This window comes from Colletotrichum siamense (genome assembly GCF_013390195.1).
Source record: "Colletotrichum siamense strain Cg363 chromosome Unknown KSG_Cg363_contig01, whole genome shotgun sequence".
Classification (NCBI taxonomy): Eukaryota; Fungi; Ascomycota; class Sordariomycetes; order Glomerellales; family Glomerellaceae; genus Colletotrichum; species Colletotrichum siamense.
The window spans coordinates 7,174,011-7,196,530 of NW_023501014.1; the positions used below are offsets into that span (position 1 = coordinate 7,174,011).

General features: G+C 55.9%; 5 protein-coding genes across 5 annotated transcripts; 2 read left to right on the forward strand and 3 right to left on the reverse strand.

The window, feature by feature from the left end:
- Window positions 1-393: 393 nt before the first annotated feature.
- kyn-2 (Kynureninase 2) lies at window positions 394-1,938 on the reverse strand (the record flags this gene model as incomplete). Its single annotated transcript, XM_036633666.1, has 3 exons — window positions 394-1,317; window positions 1,368-1,720; window positions 1,815-1,938. The coding sequence occupies 3 exons, from the start codon at window positions 1,936-1,938 to the stop codon at window positions 394-396; spliced, it is 1,401 nt and encodes a 466-aa protein (XP_036501415.1).
- Window positions 1,939-2,804: 866 nt separating this feature from the next.
- Window positions 2,805-5,030, reverse strand: CGCS363_v001818 (uncharacterized protein; the record flags this gene model as incomplete). Its single annotated transcript, XM_036633667.1, has 1 exon — window positions 2,805-5,030. The coding sequence occupies one exon, from the start codon at window positions 5,028-5,030 to the stop codon at window positions 2,805-2,807; it is 2,226 nt and encodes a 741-aa protein (XP_036501422.1).
- A 1,462-nt stretch (window positions 5,031-6,492) lies between these two features.
- On the forward strand, window positions 6,493-7,030 carry CGCS363_v001819 (uncharacterized protein; the record flags this gene model as incomplete). Its single annotated transcript, XM_036633668.1, has 4 exons — window positions 6,493-6,598; window positions 6,657-6,698; window positions 6,865-6,935; window positions 6,956-7,030. 4 exons carry the CDS (start codon window positions 6,493-6,495, stop codon window positions 7,028-7,030), a joined length of 294 nt encoding a protein of 97 aa, XP_036501423.1.
- Window positions 7,031-15,187: 8,157 nt separating this feature from the next.
- Window positions 15,188-18,516, forward strand: gdh-1 (NAD-specific glutamate dehydrogenase; the record flags this gene model as incomplete). The annotated part of the gene is made up of 3 exons (XM_036633669.1): window positions 15,188-15,455; window positions 15,511-18,430; window positions 18,486-18,516. The coding sequence occupies 3 exons, from the start codon at window positions 15,188-15,190 to the stop codon at window positions 18,514-18,516; spliced, it is 3,219 nt and encodes a 1,072-aa protein (XP_036502305.1).
- A 1,025-nt stretch (window positions 18,517-19,541) lies between these two features.
- On the reverse strand, window positions 19,542-22,175 carry vrtB (Malonamoyl-CoA synthetase vrtB; the record flags this gene model as incomplete). The annotated part of the gene is made up of 3 exons (XM_036633670.1): window positions 19,542-19,653; window positions 19,714-21,443; window positions 21,960-22,175. The coding sequence occupies 3 exons, from the start codon at window positions 22,173-22,175 to the stop codon at window positions 19,542-19,544; spliced, it is 2,058 nt and encodes a 685-aa protein (XP_036502304.1).
- Window positions 22,176-22,520: the final 345 nt, after the last annotated feature.

A 22,520-nucleotide genomic window follows, 5' to 3' on the forward strand; every position in this document is an offset into this window, starting at 1 on the left:
CAGTTCCTCTTTCTGCTGCTGGTATGTATCCATCTTGATGCTTGAACCAACCTTCTCCGGTCTGAACAACATACTCGACGTGATGTCTGCTTTATCGAAGATCCCGCTATAGACAGAGAGTGATGATTAAGATTCCAGCTCCGGACTTTGGATCGCTCCAGATGAGCTAGGCTATCTCGAGAACCGAATGTGATATTCAAGACCATCGATCAGATGTCGACCTTGTACTTACTCAAGCTCATGATACGCTCCTCGCTGCAGTTATTACCCTCCTGATAATGTCAATTTTGCCATTCACTGGGAAAAAGAAATCACCGCCAGCTAGACAAAGTCAAAACGGAGTTGAAACTGCAACGCAATCGTTTACATTACTCTTTGATTCACTTTCCCATTCTACGAACTCTTGCTCGCCTTACCCAGAGCCTTTGCAAACTGCTCGACAAAGTCGAAGCAGTCCACAAAGTTATTATACAAAGGCGCCGGCGCAACCCGCACGACATTCGGCTTCCTCTCGTCAATGATGACCCCCTCTTCCTCGAAGTACTCCATCACCCCGTCCAGCAGTCCATCCGCAAGCATCAGACTCAGCTGCGCACCCCTCGCCTCGGGCTCCCGCGGTGTGATGATCCTGAACAACGCCTTTACATCCTCCGTCAGCCCATCGAGCAAGCCCTCCAGGTACGCCGTCAGCCGCAGCGACTTCTCCCTCAGCGGTCCCACTCCGCCGGCCAGCTCAAACACCTCGAGCGACGCGCAGAGGCTGGTGATGTCCAGCACGCTGGGGTTGCTCAGCTGGAACCCCGCCGCGCCGGGCGCCGGATGGAACTTGGTCGCCATGACGAAGCGCGACGACTTGTCGTTGCCCCACCACCCGGCAAAGCGGTTCGTGTACCCCGACGCGGCGTCCGGGTCCGAGACGGCCGTCGTCACGCGGGAGTGGCGCTCGTGGACGAAGGCGCCGCCGATGCAGCCCGGCCCGCCGTTGAGGTACTTGTACGTGCACCACGCCGCGGCGTCGACGTCCCAGTCGTGCAGCCGCAGGGGCGCGTTGCCGACGGCGTGGGCGAGGTCCCAGATGACGAAGACGGAGTGCTTGCGCGCGAAGGCCGTGATGGTCGGAATGTCGAGGAGCTGGCCGGTGTAGTACTGGATCCCCGGCAGGAGGAGCAGGGCGGTCTCGGAGGCGTGCTCCGCGATCACGGAGAGGATGTGCTCGGTGCTGAGCGTGCTGTCCTTTGCGGCGTCCTTAGGCTCGATGCAGACCATGGAGGTTTCCGGGGAGAGGCCGTGGTGTCTGATCTGCGTCTCAACGACGAACTGTCTCTGTTTGTTAGGAATAGAACTTGCTCAATGGGAGGAGATCTTACGTGATCGCTGGGAAAAGCCTTGCTTTCCAAGATGATCTTGTGCCGGCCGTCCTTTTGAGGCTTGTAGAAGGCCGACATCAGCAGGTGAAGGTTGGCCGTAAGCGTTTGCATTACGGCGACCTCAGAAGCGTCAGCGCCAACGATGGGAGCCATCATCTTAGATGCCTTGGCGTCGACATCGAGCCATGTCGGAAGGGGCGAGTCGTCCAGCGGCTTGAAGTGGCCCTGGACGCCCTGTGTCGCCCATGTTGCGAGGTACTGCTGTATCCTCTCAGACGTGCGCTTGGGTTGCAAACCGAGAGAGTTGCCACAGAGGTAGGTGCATTTCTGCTGCTTCTGCTCGGAGCCCTCATCTACAGGAGACAGGATGTTAGCCTCATTGTTGGTGATGTATAAAGCTGGGAGAGTAAGGGTGGAGGGTGTCGTCTGATTTGGGTTGGGAGAGACCTTTCTTTGCCAGGGTCTTGCTGGTGACCTCTTGCTTGGTCGGGATGACAAACTCGTCCCGCGTGTGCCGCAGGGCATCTTTCTGGTCCAGAGACTCTGCGTATGCTCTGCTGGAGTTGTCCATTTTCGGAGTGACACTAAGTTGTACTGGCGACTGACTGACAGCTTCCTGGCTTGATGTTGAGTAAGTGTGAGAAGGCGGGGTGCTTGGATTCAGCAGCAGGGGGATGAAGCCGCAAAATGCGAGTTGAGTTGACGAAAAAGTTGGATGAGGCAGAATGGATGTGTCTAAGTTTGTATGACGATCACGAACAGTCATAAGACGAGGCCTGATCTCCAGCTCAGGTACGTAATTTCAATCCTTACTTCTGGTGTTGAGTGGGATTTGAGGAGTGAAGTCATGATGCGCCAGAAGCCCCGAAAAGAATGAATATTCCCGCGCCGGGGCGCCGCACAGTCCAATGAGAGGTTGCGCTGCGGTTGCTGCGGGGCTCTCAGCAACGCAACCTACCTTACACTGTGAAGCAGTGAGGTACCTCATGAGATGAGACAGCAAGCTTGCTCGATCAAAGCATTTTTGGACAGTGAAGGTTTGTAATTACCAGGAAAAATTACTCTGGATTGCGAGATACTAACAAATTCCAATATCACAATGTACTCAACTTCAAAAAGCTTCGTCCTTTACAAAGCAGTTTCGTAAATAACCCATACATAGTAATGAACTCGTCTCACGCGAGTTGATGTTGAGGTAGAACTTAGTGACTAGATCTTTTTCAAAAACATCGTAACATTAAGTTGAAAATGGTATTATCAATGGAAATGATTATGAAATTCCATACTGAGTGGGCCATGAAACTTCCTCAACACAATCGACAGAAAGTTAAGTATTCGGCGACCATTTATCATGAATAGCTCATCATGCCGTTTGAAGGGCTCTTGTTCAACTCGTTTCAAAAACCACTTGAGAATCATTCATTAGTAACGTTCTATTTAGTTAACAGCCTTCCACTCCTCCTCGACGGCCTTGGCCAAGGCCAACAACTGCTGCGTATCAGCCCAGGTATCACCGCAAGGCTTAAAGTCCGCAGCGCTCACACCCTGCCGCTGTTTTGCTGCCATACTTTGAGCATCGTGGTGTGCCTGCGCAGCCGCCGCTGAGCCGTGAGTCAAATGTCCATACCCGACAGTCGCGTTGCCGAAGCGCTGCCCGTAGTCCGTCGCCGCGGCAGCCGACACGGACCCACCGACGCCCATGATAACGGCGTTCGTGTTGGCGTTGAGCTGCTGCATGAGATTAAGCGCGGCGGCCTGGCCCTGGAGGTTGACCGCATCAAGCATCTGCTGCTGCCGGACGGTCTGCTCCTGGCAGAGCTTGTCAATCGCCCTCTTGCGCTCGGAGACATCCTTGCGCCTGTAGAAGTACTGCGCAAAGTCGACAAAGGTGCCCTTCTTCAGCGACGCGGCAAGCTCGTTCCGCAGACGTCGGGACGTGCCGAGGTTGCACGTCAGGCCGTCCGGGAAGATCTCATACGCCCGCGCTGTCTTGTCGTGGGACAGGTCGTACTCGAGCGCTGTGCCCTTGACCACGTCATCATGGCACTCCTCGCACATGTTGAGGCTAATATGTTGCTCGTCGTCGCCAATGAGATAGAAGGCGTTGCCGAACCACTTGCGGCCGCTGCCCGACTTGAATGCCCGCTCGGAGCCGCCGCACGGGGGCGGCCACGAAGCTACGAGTCCCGCCGCGCTCCGGAAACCCGCAAAGTCGTCGACTCTGTACGAGTCGAAGCCTTGGTGCAGCCATCGCCGCAGAATGAGCCCGCGCCAGACCAGCGTGTTCTCGAAATTGGCGCTGTCTGATGTGTCGGCGTCGTGATCTGATGGGTTCGAGAGAAAGCAGAACCGTATCATGCCGGGGGAATGAGGACGGGTGATTGGTTTGAAGAGGTGGCTGGCTCCGAGCAGCTCTACCGTCGAGTTGTAACAGAAAGGGCAGACCTCGATCGAGGGATACTCTGCCAAGCAATACCATAAGGAGTCGTCGTCTCCATCCTTGCCTTGCAAATCCTCCTCGTCGACACCTCTGAGCCCAACACAAGGCGGCAGCGTTCCCCTTCTCGAGATGCAACGGCGCCAGACCTCGTCGTCGCCGCACTTGACGGCACACTGCATGGCGAACCGCGAAGCCACACCCCCAAGGTCACAAGAAATGGTGCCCCGAAATTCCTCGTCGAGCCGGACGCGGTTGTTAAAGAACCGGTCCACAGCCGTGCCATGGACAAAGTCCCAGTAGCACGCCTCGCAGAACACACCCGCCTTACTCGGGTCATGCGGCTCGTAACTGTAGTGCGGCGCAGAGGACTCCGCGGGCCAGATGGGGTTGTTCTCTCCTGCACAGCCGATGGCAAGCCGGGATCGCGTGGCTTCTGCGAAGCGGCCGAACGACATGCGCTGCGGGCCCGCGTCCAGCTCTCGCGCGAGCATCTTGAAGACGTGGCCGCGAATCCCGCGGACGTCGCATCCCCATCCAGACATGGGCGCGGAGCGGTACAGCTCCCGCTCGAAGGGAGTGCCGCGGAAGAATTGCTCGAAGCAGGTGCTGCATACGGCGAGCTGGTCGAGCGCCCTGGAAGTGTAATATGGCGTCTCCTCGGTGACCGGCCCTGCCCCGGCACAGGGTCCGAGTTCGCAAATGGACTTGGCGAGATGTACCAGAGAGTCTATCATCGCCGAGCTTTGGTGTGGTGGTTTCTGCTGTCCGCCAAACTGAGACATGAACGCTCGCAGGCGCGGCACGGTGGCGTATCGACACTCGAGCTGCTCAAAGGACTGCCTCGGTGTCTCGGGGTTTTTTGGTATTGCTTTCTCTCGTTGACGAAAACATGCAGAGAGCTGCGCATTTTCTGTTGATGCAACTGCGCTAGCAAAGCAAGCGCTGCAGATAGCAAAGGCGTCAGGATCCGTCTGTTTCTTCCCTGGGGATATCTGATGTGCGTTCAGAACCTCGTCCTTCAGCACGTAGAACGACACAACTTCCAAAGACGCCATCTCGTACTTGGGACATGGTACAAGAGCGGCTGCGTTGGGCGAACAGACTGCCGGCGATGGCAGGGCTTGCTGATGATGAGCTTGGCGCTGCTGATTTTGGGGTTGTGCTTGTGTAGCATCGCGGCTCTGACTTGGACCTGGACCTAAGGCCTGAGACATTGCCGTCATATCGAATGACCGACCCGGAGGATTCTGTGTCTGGCCATGCCCAGGCTGTTGGCTTACTGCATGGCCGTTGTACTGCAGCGGAGGAGGCGGAGGAGCAGGACGAGCCACATGATATCCCTGATGCCCATGATATCCGTGATCTAGTTGCGGCTGCGGTCGAGCCGTTGGTGGTGGTGGTGGTGGCGGCGCTTGGTAAGTGACATTTGTTTGCGGAGCTGCCATTTGCTGCGGATAATAGCTAGGAGACATCGCTGCCTGCGCCCCGGTCGTAGGCTGTCCATGATGGTATGAATGTTGCGACCCGCCGTGATGATACTGTGGTGATTCAGTCTGGTTCACACCATTTCCGGAGTTGCCATAATGACCGTTGAAGTACGAAGATGGCGGTTGCTGTTGATAGTTGGGGTATTGTGCTGTTGTCGTCGAATAGCTATTTTGCTGCGGCTGCTGTTGCTGATATTGTGGCTGGGAATACTGATGCTGGCTCTGAAGCTGTTGTGATAGGACCTGGGCCTCCTTGACTGCACCCTTGACTTGGCTTTTGGCCTTTTTGAAGTATTCCATTCTGAGGATGTGTAAAAGCTCACAGATACGAGTGAATCTAGACCCATTCACTCCTGAAGGTGCAATAACAAGAGTTCTAACGGGGCAAGAGTAAACTCCAGAGAGAAACAATCAACAAGAACCAAAATAAATCAGATCAGCACAGGATAAAGAGGGGTTTTGAGCACGTTGATATCCAAGACGTTTGACTCGTCGATAAGAAAGAGGTCTTTGAGGTTCGAGGCCTGCGTGGCTTGAGCTGAGGGTTGGCCAACGCCACAACTCACTATCGAGCTTGGCACGTTCAGCTGGTCTTGGCACAACCACACGATGCTCTGGTTTTTGAGAGCATGCATGGCCCATTGGTGTTCTTGGATCTCTCTTATCTGGTTCTTCAAGCGTAAGGGAAGTCGCTGAAGTGTCCTCAAGAATGCCCGAGGATGTTGCTGTACGGCATGAGTAGGCTGCGGATTGCTTATTGAACGTGCGACTTACCATTTGCTATGTAATTAGACGGAAGCGATGAATACGTCTTCACTTTGATAGGGAATTCTGGTTGATACCCCGACATGATAAACCTCATGCCCTCATGATCTTCAATCCTCAACAAGTCGAACATGCCGCCAACTTGATGTGTTCTTCTTTCAATTCAGGTGCCTGCCTCGAAAACCGACCACTAGGTCGCAAGAGATTCTTCAGCCGAACTGCCGTATCCCAGCATGGGACTTGATGTTGGATATCTCCGGTCTTCGTCTGTCATCCACGTGGGGGTAGCCAAGGCTCTGCAGCAGCCACATTCAGTACTGCTCGATAATATGAGAGAAGTCCGGTTCGGTTGCTCAAAACGCGGCTTCGCGGTTCGAGAGTTGACTTCTCCATTGTTGTCAGTCCTTGCCAACTTCGCACCTCGTCAAAAGCGATGCTCTTGGGAGGAGAAACTTCTCGATCTCGCGCCATCCATTGTCTCGTCAATGTCGCGCTGATCCATATCACCATCATGATTGTACAAAGGAAATACCGGCGGGGTAAGAGTGACGTCCATGGCTCGGGGAACTGCTAGTTCATTCGGAAAGACGCTCTCAGACAAATCTTATGCGTTCCTCTGCGTCTTTGCAAACGTTGACGGTTCTGGTTGAGAGCGACTTCGAACGACACAGACCACGCGTGCCAGCATCAGAGCTTCGCGACACGACCTGCAGATGATGGGTGACTTCACCCTTCCCTCAGCAAAGACTTCTGCTTGATTGCTCCCGCAGGAGAAGGACCGCAGGGCGAGAACGCCGACCTACAGCCGCGATAGGCGTGAAGCAGGAGGGCATTGTCCGCGACGGTCACAACAACGGGCTGCGCCAAGCGGGCGGCGCGCTTTGCCTGGCTATCAGGCGTCAAATCTGAGAGGGCATGAGGAGGGAAATGCTGGTGCTGATGATGATGCTGATGCTGACGCTGACCAGTAAGCGGCCAAGACCCATCAGCTGTTCCACCGGGAGTCAACATGACGGGTTTGGGGAGAGTTGGAGATGGAAGTCCTGTGAATCTTCCAGGCCCTCTTTTTCTCCAAAAAAATCTTGCAGAGTGGGTTTGGGTCGGCGAAGTCTCCCCCAACATCCACGATCCAGGTCGGATTGTTTTTGTCTTTGTACCTGTTGTTGTTTTAGTTACAGGTACGTCGAGCTTTGTCACTCGGTACTTTGGGGCTTTGTACCTCAAGTACCTGGGCTTTGGAAACAATTTTCAAAACGCAGCCCTGATTATTATTTTTGTATATTTCTCAATCGGCATCGTGACAGCAAGAAAAAACTTTTTTTCTTCATCTCCAAATAACGTGCTTGAGCTAAAAGTCTCGAATTACGAAATATGGGCGTTTTCATTACCCCTTCAAAACCCCAGTATTACCCCCTCATTACCCCATAAACTGGCCACATGCGGGGTTGCTTGACTCGTCTCTTGGCTGGACGGTCCGCGAGTCTGGGGCACGGGGAAGCGAGTGGAGGAGTGTGGAGGGGTAATAAACGTCAGGTACGAGGGCGTTGCTTGGTAGTGCTGATGGCGGGGATGCCTCTAGGTGAAGGTACTTAGATTATGGTGGAAGGCCATTTGAAGAGGAGGGGGAATGGGGATGTGACCTGCAGGAGGAGGATTGGTGTGAGGGAGGGGAAAAGGTAAGGTGACGGGGTGGGACGGGATGGATGGGATGGCCGGACGAAGAGGAGCCCGCTCCCGTCGAATGTTCGGGCGATCACGGCCTGCCGGCAAGGAGATTCTGGGGAAGACTGGACGCCCACATCCTCACCCACTCCCGACCGAGCTGCCCTTCCGGGGACGGGCACGGTATCGCGCTCGCATCGGCCGGGCTGACCTGCAGATCCTGAAGCAAAGCTAGCTACCAGCCCGTAACGTGCCGTTTCGAGATTGGGCCGCGCCGGAGAGTGAGGGAACTTCTCACACCGTGTCATCAATTAACTTGAACCATGAGATAAGGCAGTCCATGCCTTGTGTTTCCCCAAACAATGCAAGTCTCTGTTGTTGTGTTTTTCGCCTGTCGCAGGTCTCGGGGAGACAGGATCACGTCTTTTTTTGCGTCCCGTGTTTCTGCAACCTCGGCGAGGTGACGGGTGATGGGTGGTGGGCCGCAACTTGGAAGGCTTTCCCGAGCCCGGATGATCTGCGCACTTTGGGGGGTTTCTTTCTAGTCTCATGCACCTCCCGGGGGGTTGGGTGTGAGATGCTGCCCACCAGCCAAGGCGTTTCTTCGCACGCTCACTGTCACAATGGGATGACCAAACGTGTGGTCCGTCGGAGGGAGCTGGCTCGGCGGTTTGGGTCTTGCATCATCAATTTTGGTCCCGAGATGTGCTAAAGAAAGCAGAGTGTGTAACAATTTCGGGACCACCTCAGTTGTTGGGGACCACGTTTGGAGGCAGCAGCGGACTTTTGGGACTTGACGTTGGGACAGTCTCAAGTGGGGAACTAGCCGTGGGACATGGAGGCTCTGCCTGGGTGTTGATTACTTGATATTTTCCGGGGTTGACAACGTTTGGATGCAATGGATCGGACAGGTCCAAGATGATGTGCGAAGTAAAGCGAGTCGAGCAGCTGGGCTCATCCGTCAAACGGCATGTCGATTGAGTTTGCAGAGGCCTCCTCGGGGGACATTTGGACAACAGGCGTGAACGGCGTAAATGGCCTATTGGGTTACTCGATTTGGACGAGCCATTTTGGCCTGTTATCAAGTTGCAACTGCCGGGCGAGTGCGTGGTTTCTTTTCTCCCAGGAAACTTGTTGCTCCCACAAAGGTGAGCAAAGGTAAGTGACGGATCACAGAAGACCATTCCTCATCGGAACTGATGCGGCAGAGCGCCCGTTGGGATGCAGAAGGGAAGAAGAAGGAGGCCTCACTTTCCCGTCTTGAAAACGAGAAGGCAATGGAAGATGGAAGGTAATGGTTGGGAGCGATTGCTGCATGGATACGTAATCCGGCGGCCGGCAGTAATGCGGACTACGATGCCGCAATTCCTGCAACGGCATTGCAACTCCTCAACCGAACTCACCGCAGGGGGCGACTGGGAGAGGACACGTGTGTTGTGACCATGGCCCAAAGTATCGTGAGTTTTTATTTTTCTTTCTGTTTCCCGTAGGGATGCTTTGAGTCACTCTGGACAAAGACGGTGTGCGTGGAACCCCGGGGACCGGAACTCCCATGCCCAGTGTCTCTCCGTCGTGACCTGGAGCTGGAATGATGCCATGGCCCAACAACCCTGACGGCAGGAAATTACTTTGAGGCATCGTGACCTCGTTTCCATCAAAATATGCTCCAGCATCAAGGGGAACGACAAGAAACCGACCAGAGAAAAAACCTGGGGGAGAGCAGAATGCACAAGTGACGATCTGAGTTTTTCCCGGCCCCCCCTTGTGGCGGTGCAGGGGGGTCATCAGCCAGCGCCAGCCCGTTGTCTGCTTTCGGAACGGCGGTTGGGGTAAAATTAGCAGCACCCAGCCAGTGGCGGCGGCGACGGCAGCAACGGGGGAAGCAATGTACGAAGTTACATCACGGGAGCTGTCCACAGCTCTGCTCAGCTCAAGGTGAAGTATTCTAGAACCTGGAGCGAGCCCAGGCTTGTGCTCGGTAGGGGATGTATGTAGATCCCGTGTTTGTCAATCAGGTACGGTGAAGAGCCTGGCAGAAACAGGTGCTTGCATATTGCACCTACCTTAGACTAGACACCCATTCGTGGTTGGCCTTGAGCTTTCCAAACGGGAGATCAAGCCGACGTTGTCTCTTCCATTTCAAGTAACTTGTGGATTATGCGGGACAGAAACAACGAGAGTTGTCAATGGTAGGGGGGGAGCAAGCCACCAACGCCGCGTACCCCATTGTTTTGTGTGTTGTATTGACTGTGTGCAATGGAATGCGAACACACCCCAACTCGCCGAAGACGACATCCAAACTCCCATAACAACATCCCCCACCGGCGATTAGTACGCAAGCCAGCAGGTGACGGCGGCGGCGGCGGCGGCGACACAACCCCGAGCGTGTTCGTGGACAGTAAATTTTGCATTCTTTTTTGGACGAAACAAAAGGCCTTGCCAGAGCGCGTGACGAGGGGTCAGACACCGGCAGTGTTTTACAATGGCTTTTCCATTTGGTAATGGCGATGCGGGTTCGCGGGGACCTCGATGGTCGGGGCCCCGGCCGGCTGGGCCAGACTTCCATTGGTGCCGGTGCAAATATCTCCCATTCATCGCGCCTTCGCGGTACCTAGTTACTAGTACCACGGGGCCAAGAAACTGGGGAAGGGAAAAAGGGGATTTCGGGACTTCAAGAAAGAGAAGCCTGGGTCAACTTGGTATCAATGCCTGCCTTACCTAGGTAGGGGCTTGTCATCCCAGAGTCGTCGTCCCCCAATGGGGCCAAGTCGGTCTGTCCCGTGGCCCCTCGAATGCTGCACGATCAAGTAATCTGGGGGTAATGGAAACTGGCATCCTACGCATACGCTTCATCAACAAGTGTACGCCTCTTGGAGAGACCAACGCCGCCATGGTTAGGCGGGGTTTGTGGGGTCAGCCGCCGCGCTCCCGGGCCATTCGGCGTGGCAGAGCGGGCAGGGCCATCCCCAACATATGCCATCTCGTGATCCTTTCGTCTTTTCTGGATCTTGACCGTGTTTGTATGTGTTGTTGTTGCTCTTACTCTTACTCTCTTCCCCCGTCCCGTCTGCTGCGCACCCAAGCGCCCTAGCTTGTTGGGGGGTTAGTCCGATGCCCACAACCTGGGGTAAGGTGGGCGCAAAAGGGGTCTCGGATTTGATTGCTGTGAGGTGGTCTGGTCTTCGCCTCTCCGTTGTTTTTGGGGAAACTGGGGATTCCGGACCCAGGCGTACACTAATGGAAACAACATTAGGGACGAACATGGCTTGCTTCGCTGGTTGTGGACTTGTTGTAGAGGTCGTTGGGCTGGTTTGGTTTGACAGGGGAGTTGGCATGTCCAACCCGCGACTCGAGTCGTAACGGGTCGAAAGGTATGTACCTACATTTTGATGTGTACTTTAACTTGTGTGATTCAAGTGTACTTTTGCGAATACATCTTTTTTTTCTTTTCTGCTATCTATACGTTTCTACTTCTAAATTGCTCGATTCTCTTACACTGGAGACGGTCCAACTTCTTTGCAAAGTGCAACTACATGCCGGGGTGGTAGTCCGTTTTGGGGGGCCACGAACAGACTACAGTGGATGTCAAGACTGGGCCGGCGCTGACCAGCGGGCGTTTTGAGCTGCAACACGAAAGAGGCGGTAAAAGGGCCCAGCCGAACCCGACTCGGGGCGGAGGTACTCGAGACTTGCGGATTCTGGACCCGGATCCCGTTACGCGACGCTGTTTGAAGCCCTTCAAGGCTGCGTAACCCAAGGTTCCTGAGTTGGGATGTTGGAAAGCAGGTACAGAGGTACCGCCGCGTCTTGTCACTGTTTCCTACATCTTTAGTTGTCGTGTTCGCGACATGGCCCTGGTGCATTGCGTTGCATCGAGACGGTTGGCAAACTGGATGAAATTTTGAAAAGACGCAATTTTTGGATGTTTCCATACAGTGTACATTTATGATGTACGTACCATTCTCTAAAATACAGGTTTTTTTCATTGCGCATTGGGATGTAAAGGAACACCGGACGGCGGGTTACCCAGTGCCCAAGATGTTCGGGGCGGACGCTGATAAGGGATGATGACTACGAAGAGGGGCCCAGCGGGCGGATAACCGGGTACGCACAGGAACCAGATATTAAATTTTCTTTTTGGTACACGGGGTTGGCTGTCAAAAGACTGGACGCCGGGGCGGAGAGGCCGGCTGGGGCTGCCCAGGTTTTGTTGCTGTTGACTTTTTCAGAGACAATTACGAGTTGACTCTAACGGGGGTGAGAGGAAAACGGTGCTACGAGCAGAACCGAGTTAGGCTGGCCATGCCTTGAGTTGTCCTGGTGTATGTATTGTTCTGTGAGTGAGTTGTCGTGTTGAAAAAGGCGGGTTGAAAGGCGGCGTGTAAGCGGGTTGGGGCTGGGTGTCGGCGGGATCTGCCTTCTGACATCAAGATCTACGATTAACCTCTGTCTCCCTTTCCCACCGGCCCGGCTAAGGCAGGCCGGGTTGGCGAGTGGCCTGCAACTCTTTTACGGGCGGCGCTTACCCCCTAGCCACCACCTCCCTCCCACTTGCTGCGTATGCCCTCAGAGAACGAATCACACGTACCAGGGCAGTGACGGGAGCAAGAGCATGGGATTCACAAGAAAAACGTCGGATGCTTGCTCCGACGCTTCATCGACGGACGAACGAAACACACAGTGGCAGACGCAAGGGAACGAAAGAGAAAGCGGACGAAAAAATTGCGACAGGAATCAAAGTAAACTGTGTGGAGAGAAGAGCCTCGAATAGCCGGCCAAGATGAGTGTTGGTAGATACGTATATCCGTGCCTGGAAGAATACATCGACGTGAGGTGAAAACCGCTGTGTCTTGCTAGGTAGACAGGTATGTCTACAGAGCAAGGTGAGGCGAGGTACTTGGAGACTTGGTCGTCGTCACCGAGAAAAACAAGGTACCGAGTACGTACTCCATACCTTACGGTGCTTACCTACCGGCCGGTGGCATCGTGGGCTCCCCAGTGGAGGTTTGGGCCCTTGGTAGTTCCTTGGTGCCCCTCCATTGGCGCATGTGATGTGCCCCATGTGGCAGCTCCCAGGCCTCATTTGCTTCAGCAGAGGCTCAGGTACCAGCAGCAGGCCAGTCCAGCCCCGGTTCGCAGCGGGCGGCCTGCCCTGTGGCCCTGTGGCCCTGTGGACGACGGTGAGGGTGAGGGTGCCTCAGCTGGAGGTACCTCACCTACGTGCCCCTCGCCGTACCTATCGAGGTCTGTCTGGAATACCTCACTTACAAAAGGTACATAGCACCCCAAGCCAATCAGAAACGCTAATTGAGGCTGATGCCTACTCGAAACGGCTTAGGCCATAATTATTTGGTAATAGTTGGCCATTTGTGCTGCAGGTGAAGTCATCATCGTGATCGAATTCTGTCCCCAAAGGAGTCGTGGGAGCTCACGAAGCTGCAAGGATGCAGTCAACGTGCTTCCCTTGAGGGGGCAGAAATGCACGGGAATCATTGCAATTTTTTTCTGCTTCTCTACTCCAATTTTTTGGAGAGTCACCTGGCTTTGCTGGTCTGGTCCGGCTTGCTGGGGTTAGCAGAGCATGGCATAGCATTGCAAAACAGACGATACGTAACTCAGGTCACTCTGTCAGTCTTCAAACAGGTCCCGAGTATAAAGGCTACTACCGGCCCTGTTGGATCGTGAGTCTCTGGTTCCTGATCGACTTTGTTTTTCCTCATCATCTCCCCCCTCCTCCTTCTTCAGCTCAAAGCCTCACCAGCAGGTTCCCTCCTCGGGCTATCCATCTATCTCTATCTCTTCCTCTTACATACGTTACCTTACATACCGACATACGGTCCCTGACCTCTCACCAGCGTCTTCAGCCCTCCCTGAACGCTTATCGCCATCCATCTTACATACGCCTGCCTAGCTCGGTTTCCCCTTCCCTCGCCTTGCCTTGCCTCTCCGTGCCTCCGTCCGTCCACACCCAAGGCGTTCACAGCCCTGTGGCCGTACCTACCGCACCTCTCTGTCCCGAGTGTCCGCCCGCTGCTGCTATTTTCAGCTGAACGCACACTGGACCTGGCCAACCCAAGAACCCAGCTTCAAGGGTCCTTATCTCTCCACCGCGTGCCCCTCGGCGTCGCCACATCAAAAGTCACCAACACCAACACGGCAACAACAATATTCATCAACATCAGCTTCTAGCCGGTCGGATGGCTGTGTTGTCCGGGATCCCCATTACCTACGTCAATTGACGCACTTTAACCGCCCTCACGCCAATTTGCGATTCTCTCTCTCTCAGGAGTAATCAGGTCCTGCTGACCACCCGTCACCTACGACTTACAAGGAAACTCCCTCGCGCTTTTGCTCGCGGTAGCTTTCCCTCGTCGACGCGGAAAACGTATATATCGTCCCCTCTAAGCTAGCTTTTTCTGCCGCCTGGAGATTCGGTACTTCCTACGACACCTCTCACCCCTGACCTCATCCTTCGTCCCGTCTTCGCGTTCGTCGGGTGCCCCCTTTAAAGAGCTGCAATTGCATTGGCTCCCGGAAACGAGACATTCTCGGTTCTTTATCATCGCAAAAATCCAGCGACAACAAGTTGCCTGGACCAAGCAAACTGCCCCGCCGGATCGCCTCTCCGAGACTTTGACATCAGTCGTCGTCGGGTGCACCATCCCCAACAACCACCCCCTACGCGATATTTACACTCCTCCCCGGAACCGACTTTTTGTCTCTGTTCCTCGCCCATTCTTCTCTCGACCCCCAACCAACCAGACATACCGCAAAAAGCAGGTATCCGAGCCCATTGCTTAGCTCTGCGCCTGCTTGTCACCTGGTCCCGTATATTTGAATCGGATCAGCATTGCACTAGCCTCCCGAGACGCAAGGTACGTCCGTCCACGTTCACGGATTCTTCCTGATCGCATCGCCCATTCCCACTCCCCACCCCCTTGCCCTTCTTTATTTGCCTTATCAGTACATCATGTTTGTCCATGTACGAGCGTCCAGCGGTGAAGCTTCAATGCTCTTCCCGTTGCTCTCTCGATTCCTGCGTTTCCCTGAGAGATAGCACCTTGCACCTTCACCTACACTTGCGCCTGCGCCTGTACCTGCACCTAGACAGCTCGGTTCCATTCCCAGCCGCCTTCTAGAGAAGAAAGCCTGCTCTAGATCACACGAGCCACTACCGATCCCGGTTTTTGCTACGGGCGCTCCAAGAGCTGAGCTGTTCTGTGCTGCCAGCCAGTCCGAGGCTGACTCACTCTCATCATGTAACTCTCCTGGTTGCTGCGATGCTTCGTTGGGTCGTTGTTGGGCCGGCTACTTAGACCTTTGGGTCGCCGCCCCTTCTGCTCAGCTTCCCTCTCGTCATCCCGTCAAACCCAATCCTCTCCCACCACCTCCCGATCCCATGCCGCTTTGATACTACGCCTACACACACAATGTTGGCCTTAAACGTCAATACTGACCTTCCTACCATGGACAGGTTTCCTAATTACGAGGATATCTCTCCCACCGAGGAAATAGGCGACATCATGGCGACCGCCGCCCCCCCTCGCAACAAGATGCTGGGTCAGGTCCAGGCCGACTCAGCAGAGAGCAGCCGCGGCCCCTCTCCCCAACCCACACATTTCAGCGTTCCCATGGCTGCTCGCGCCAACGGCAACGGACACAGAGTCCTGCGCTCCGCGACAGTCGGTTACGTTGCGCCCACCTTCGTCGGCAAGCTCGAGCAGATGGACCAGGGTAAGTCCCGAGCTTCAAAACTATGGCTATTGAGTGATGCTGACTTGCGTGTTAGTCCGTGGACTTCTCAAGACTAACGGCTGGATTCCCGAGGTCCTCGTCGACGAGCAAGTAACGTGGTTCTACGACGAGCTTGGCATCGACGATGTCTACTTCAAGATCGAGAGCCCCGAGGTTATTGCCAGCCAGATCACCTCCCTGTACGCCGCCAAGGTTGCCGCGTTCGCGCGCGAGGACAAGCGCGAGGAGATCAGACTCGACATGGAGGCCCCAGACCACGCCATCTACATCGACACGAGCGAGCCCGGCAAGACTTCGATCGGTGGCCCCCGATACGAGCAGAGACTCGAGGCCAAGTACCTGGACCACGTTGGCAAGACCAAGTTCCGCGTCGAGACCTTCCGCTCTCCTGGTGTTTTGGGCGCATCACCCGCATCCAAGGCCACACTTCGCTGCTACTTCGTCTACCAGTGCCTCTTCAAGCAGAGCCCCGAGACGACCGACCCTAACGAGACCCGTCTCGAGGTCATTGCCGACCACGGTTTCCTCCAGAAGGCCACCAACAACACCAAGCAGATCTACCAGGAGATCATCGAGCTTGCCGTCAACAGAACCGGCCCTGTCATTGAGGTCTTCGACATTGAGGGCTCTGCTGAGAAGCGCCTTGTTATTGCCTTCCGCTCTCGCACGGCCCGTGGCCTGTTCTCTGCCCTTTCTGACCTGTACCACTACTACGGTGTCACCAGCTCCAGAAAGTACGTCGAGCAGTTCGCGAACGGTATCACCGTTATGAGTATTTACCTTCGACCTGCTATGAACATCGAAGGCAACTTCCCTCCTCTGGACCAGTCCATCCACCAGATCACCAAGGAGATTTCTCTCCTGTACTGCTTGCCTCAGAACAAGCTGCACTCGCTCTTCACCACTGGCGAGCTCTCCCTCCAGGAGACTGTCTACGGACACTGCGTCTGGGTCTTTATCCAGCACTTCCTGAACCGTCTGGGTTCCGAGTACGTTTCTCTGTCCCAAATTCTGGACCAGAACAACCCGACCCAAACCGCTCTCCTGTCCAAGTTGAAGCGCCGCCTGAGGACGGAAACCTTCACTCCCGACTACATCCTGGAGATTATTCAGTCATACCCTGGCCTCGTCCGCATTCTGTATGCTTCCTTCGCCTCGGTGCACCTTGCCGTCGGCCCCGACTTCGACCGTCACTTTATCGCCCCCACTCCCGCCATTGAGGTTCTGTCCGATGCTAAGCTCAAGGAGCGCATCACTCGCGATGTCTCCAACGAGCACGAGGAGATGGTTATGACTGCGTTCCGCGTCTTCAACAATGCCATTCTGAAGACCAACTACTTCACTCCCACCAAGGTCGCCTTGAGTTTCCGCTTGGACCCCTCTTTCCTCCCCGAGATCGAGTACCCCAAGCGTCTCTACGGCATGTTCCTGGTCATTGGCGCCGAGTCCCGTGGTTTCCACCTCCGATTTAAGGACATCGCTCGTGGTGGTATCCGTATCGTCAAGTCCCGCAGCAAGGAAGCCTACAGCATCAACGCCCGCAACCTCTTTGACGAGAACTACGGTCTTGCCAGCACCCAGCAGCGCAAGAACAAAGACATTCCCGAGGGTGGTTCCAAGGGTGTCATCCTTCTCGACCCCAAGATGCAGGACCGCGCCGAGGAGGCTTTCGAGAAGTATATTGACAGTATCCTCGATCTCCTGCTGCCTGCCTCTTCCCCCGGCATTAAGAACCCTATCGTGGATTTGTACGGCAAGGAGGAGATCCTGTTCATGGGTCCTGATGAGAACACGGCAGAGCTTGTCAACTGGGCTACTCACCACGCCCGCTCTCGCGGCGCACCCTGGTGGAAGTCGTTCTTCACCGGCAAGTCGCCCAAGCTTGGTGGTATTCCCCACGACACTTACGGCATGACCACCCTGTCCGTCCGTGAGTACGTCAAGGGCATCTACCGCAAGCTCAACCTTGACCCCTCAACGGTCAGGAAGATGCAGACCGGTGGCCCCGACGGTGACCTGGGTAGCAACGAGATCCTCCTCAGCAATGAGAAGTACACTTCCATTGTTGACGGATCCGGTGTCCTCGTCGACCCCAACGGACTCGATAAGGAGGAGCTTCTGCGCCTGGCCAAGGCTCGTGCCATGATCAACAACTTTGACATGTCCAAGCTTTCCAAGGACGGATACCGCATTCTCTGTGATGACAGCAACATCAACCTGCCTACTGGCGAGTTCATCTCCAACGGCACTACCTTCCGCAACACCTACCACCTGCGCGACACTGGTCTCACCGACTGCTTCGTTCCCTGCGGTGGTCGCCCCGAGTCAATTGACCTGATTTCCGTTAACAAGATCATCAGGGATGGCAAGTCCACGATCCCCTACCTGGTCGAGGGTGCCAACCTGTTCATCACTCAGGACGCCAAGCTCCGCCTCGAGGAAGCCGGCTGCATATTGTACAAGGACGCCAGTGCCAACAAGGGTGGTGTCACCTCTTCCTCCCTTGAGGTTCTCGCCTCGTTGGCTTTCGACGACGAGAACTTCCTCAAGCACATGTGCCACGACGCCAAGGGCCAGGCTCCTCAATTCTACCAGGACTACGTCAAGTCCGTCCAGGAGAAGATCTGCGAGAACGCCCGTCTCGAGTTCGAGGCCATCTGGCGCGAGCACGAGGAGACCGGTACTCCCCGCAGCATCCTGTCCGACAACCTGTCCAACGCCATCACCACCCTGGACGAGGAGCTTCAGCACTCCGACCTCTGGAAGAACGAGCAGATCCGTCGCTCCGTTCTCCAGGACGCCCTTCCCAACCTCCTCATCGAGAAGATTGGTCTCGACACTATCATCGAGCGCGTCCCCGACTCTTACCTGCGCGCCATCTTCGGCAGCTACCTCGCCTCGAGGTTTGTCTACCAATTTGGCAGCCAGCCTAGCCAGTTTGCTTTCTACGACTTGTAAGTTACCACCATGAAACACGAACCACGAGACAGTTGACTAACTCCTTCACAGCATGGCCAAGCGTATGTCCAAGATCCAATAGAGGCTCCCTTTTGGGACTCTAGAATCGGCGCAACTCTGTTTTTCTGTTTGCATTATATAGGACACTGGAATTATTGGGGGTTTGTTAATGGCTGGGATACACGCATGGGTGGTGCGAAGAGAAAAGAAAACAAAGCATGGGAAGAGAAGGAAGACAAAAAGCAAGAGAGGGCACTGTCCCCCCTGCATGGACGAATGCATCATAATAGGAGTTAATGGGTATGATTATCGTCATGACTAGCCTGGTCACAGAGATGGCCGACTTTTTATCAATATCAATATTTCTATGTTCACCCTGTTTCTCGACGTAGTGTTTATCGTCTCCCGTGTTAGCAGTCATTTTCCGAAAATGTGATGATCTAGTAAAGTCTGTTCACCATGGCATCACGAAAACCGTCAAATATCCTGATATCATGACGCTCAATTTTATGTAACCAAGATTCCAACCACCCAACATCCTATATCCTGTATTACAGTGTCGCCGGTCTCAAGTCCGAGCCGACACATTCTATCACCAGTAACCATAAGAAATGCCATCTAGATTCCCAAGGCAAGGCCGCAACATGAAGAGATGTAGTCGAAAATAAAAAGGACAAGGCCCACGGTGGACTCTAAACTCACACCCTCCACTCCTCCCACTGGCTTATCATCCATCCTCCACCTGCGAACCCGAACGATCGGGTCAAAACCACTAGTGGGCGCACGCATGTATCTCCTCCCCCCCCGCCCCCCGTCCTCGGTCCGTTCCGAAAAGTGCAAAAAGACAGAGACAGGCTGTAGGAGATGGGCAGACAGGGCCAGGCGGCGCGTGGGGGTCGCGCTGCCCATCTTTGCAGCGGCCCACCCACCCTCATTTTGATAAGTGAACCCCCACGCGGAAGATGGATGGGGGATACAGCAGGGCGTCGATCACGCGGCCAATCTTTCCCTCTCACACTCTCTCTCCACATGGCCGCATGTATGAGAGACCTCGTCACCACCAACCGGCCCAATAGGGGCAACAACGAAAACACAATATTAGGTGACCTAGTTCGCCGCGGCCCACGCGCGGAACCACTCCAGCGCCTCGGGGTTCGCGACGGAGGCGTTGGTCTTGATGTTCATGCCGGAGAGAATCTGCTTGACGGCGACTTCGATCCTACGCAGCGTGTTAGTCGAAAAAAGGTCGAGTCAGTGAGAAAAAACGCAAGATACTTACTTCTTCCCGTTGCCCGTCTTGGGGATACCGCCGCCGCACTCCTCCACGACGCCGGGGACGTGTCTGGGGCTCAGCTCCCTGCGGATGACGCTCTTGATCTTTGCCCTCAGCTCGTCGTCGAACGTCTGCCCGGCCGCGGGCACCACGAAGAGGCAGACGGTCTCGTCCGAGTCGGTGGCGCGGCGGCGGCCGACGCAGACGGCGTCCTCGACCTCGGCGGGGAAGAAGCGGGTGAGGATGTTGTAGATCTCGGCAGACCCAAAACGCACGCCGGCCGGCTTGAGGACGCCGTCGGAGCGGCCGAGCATGACGAGCGAGCCGGTGGCCGGGTTGGGGATCTTGACGAAGTCGCCGTGGTGCCAGACGGCGCCCTGGGCGTCGCAGATGTCGGCGAAGCGGTCGAAGTAGGCGGCGCGGTACTTCTCGTCGCCGTTCGGGCCGAAGAAGGTGAGCGGCTGGCAGGGGAAAGGGCGCACGCAGACGAGGTCGCCCGGGTGTGTGGGGTCCGGGAGGGAGCCGCCGGAGAGGGAGTCGACGGCGCGGATGGCCATGCCGAGACCGGCGCACTGGATCTCGCCGACGCGGACGGGGAGGAGCGGGCAGGGGGCGCCGAAGAGGGAGATGATGTCGGTGCCGCCGGTGATGCTGGCGAGGTTGACGGTGGCGGGGAAGGCTTTGTAGACGAAGGAGAAGGTGGAGGGCGGCAAGGGGGAGGCGGTGGAGTAGATGGCCTCGAGGGCGGAGAGGTCGATGCCGGGCTCGTTGACGGGGTAGACCTGGGCGGCCTCGAGGGCGGTGAGGTAGGCGGCGGAGGTGCCGAAGTGGGTGACGCGGAGGGAGGAGAGGAGGCGCGGGAGGGAGAGGTGGCCGTCGGGCTTGAAGGGGGAGCCGGAGTAGAGGACGAGGGTGGCGCCGACGGCGAGGGCGGAGACGGACCAGTGCCACATCATCCAGGAGGTGGTGGTGTAATAGAGCATGCGGGAGCGGGAGGTGAGGGAGCCCTGGAGGAGGTGCTCCTTCTTGTGCTGGATGAGGGTGCCAAGGGCGGTGTGGACGATGGCCTTGGGCAGGCCGGTGGTGCCGGAGGAGTAGAGGATGTAGAGGGGGTGGGAAGGCGGCAGCTGCTCAAAATGGAGCGGGACGTTGGGCGCGGATGCGAGGAAGGAGGTGTACTCCTCGGCGGCGACGCCGGTCGTCTTGAGGCCGTCCATGCCGAGGTCGCAGGCGACGTTGTTGATGACGACGACGTACTCGAGGCCCTTGGGCGCGAGAGCCCTGACGATCTCTTCCGTCTTGTCGGTGCTGCTCCACTCCTTGCCGTTGTAGACGGTGCCATTGTCAGCAAAGAGGACCTTGGGGGAGATCTGGGCCAGGCGGTCGAGGACGGCGCTGACGCCGTTGTCCGGGCTGATGCCGGTCCAGATGGCGCCGATAGCGGCGGCGGAGAGGGAGGCTACGAGGGCCTGGTGGTGGTTGGAGACGAAGCCGGCGACGATGTCGTTGGGGCCGAGGCCGTGGGCGCGGAGGGCGGCGGAGCAGCGGCGGACGGAGTCGCGGAGGTCGGCCCAGGTTGTGGAGACTGAGGGGCCGAGTTCGGTGGTTGTGATTGTTGCGACGGCGGTGGGGTCGATCGGGGTGTTTGCGGGGAAGAGGAGGTTCTCGGCGAAGTTGAGACGGGAGCCGGAGAAGAAGTCCGGTCGGGGGTACATGGGCGCATTGGGAGGGAGGACCTGTGGACAAGATCAGCGTCTGGAATGGGATTTCGGCAATTTCCCATGATGATTTGATCATCTTGGGCGGCGAAAAGCTTGGGCGAGACTGAGAGTATGGCATGACTCGGGAAGGATGGGATGTTCGTTATGCAGGTGAGGGGGAGTGCTGGAAAACGCAGAGCTTTCTGTTTTTGCGGGAGCTTGCATCCAAGGTTTGTTCATGAGGGGGAGCTTCTGACGAGGGTTCAAGACACTGGTGGCGAGGGTTTGACATCGACGATTCGGCGTCCTCATCTCCGCTGTTGCTCCTCTTGCTGGCACTTGCACGCATAGGGGCGAGAGAGTAGAGTTTGGATCTTCATGGTGCTCTCACACCACATCTCACACGCTGGACGGTCTCCCATTGATTTCGTTGGTATTGGGATATGTCATGGCGTACCAAGCAGGGTGAAGCAATGGGCAATAGGAGGTTGAAGCTGGGCTCTTTTTGGTTTTGGATAATGTGTGATGGACGGAGCGAGTGGTCCGGCGTACCTTGTCGAAGGGGGTTGAGGCAGTGATGCCGACAAAGTGCCAGACCTCCTCCCAGAACTCGGCAACATTCTCAATGGACCACTTGTAGAGACCGGGATAGTCGCTCAGCTGGAGGCCGTACTTTGAGTTGACCTTGAGCAGGAACGCCCACATGGGAGTCGAGGTGGGGTCCGGGTGCCTCCAGAGCTCGTTGCGTGTGACGCTGGTGATGGTCATGATGGGCGGTTATTGTAGCCGGTGAGATATGGGACGAATTGGGCGATTAATTGACTCGCTTGGCTGGACGTGCTTCGAGACGACGAAGGTCCTGGACTGTCCGTATCACCTACAACGGGTCGTTGGGTAAAGAAGGTCGGCGGTGGGAAAAAAAAAAAAAGAAAAAAGTGTTGATCTGCGATTCCGGAGGTGGAGGGAGCAGCAGGACGGGAGACGGGGAGTGAGAGAGAATGGAAATTGTGCCGTCGCAATCCGACGGGTCAGATTCCGAGGGACGATTCCGAAAAAAGGGTTGAGGCAGGCACGCAACCCCCAGAAAGAAAGAGCACGCCGGAGTCCGGGGGT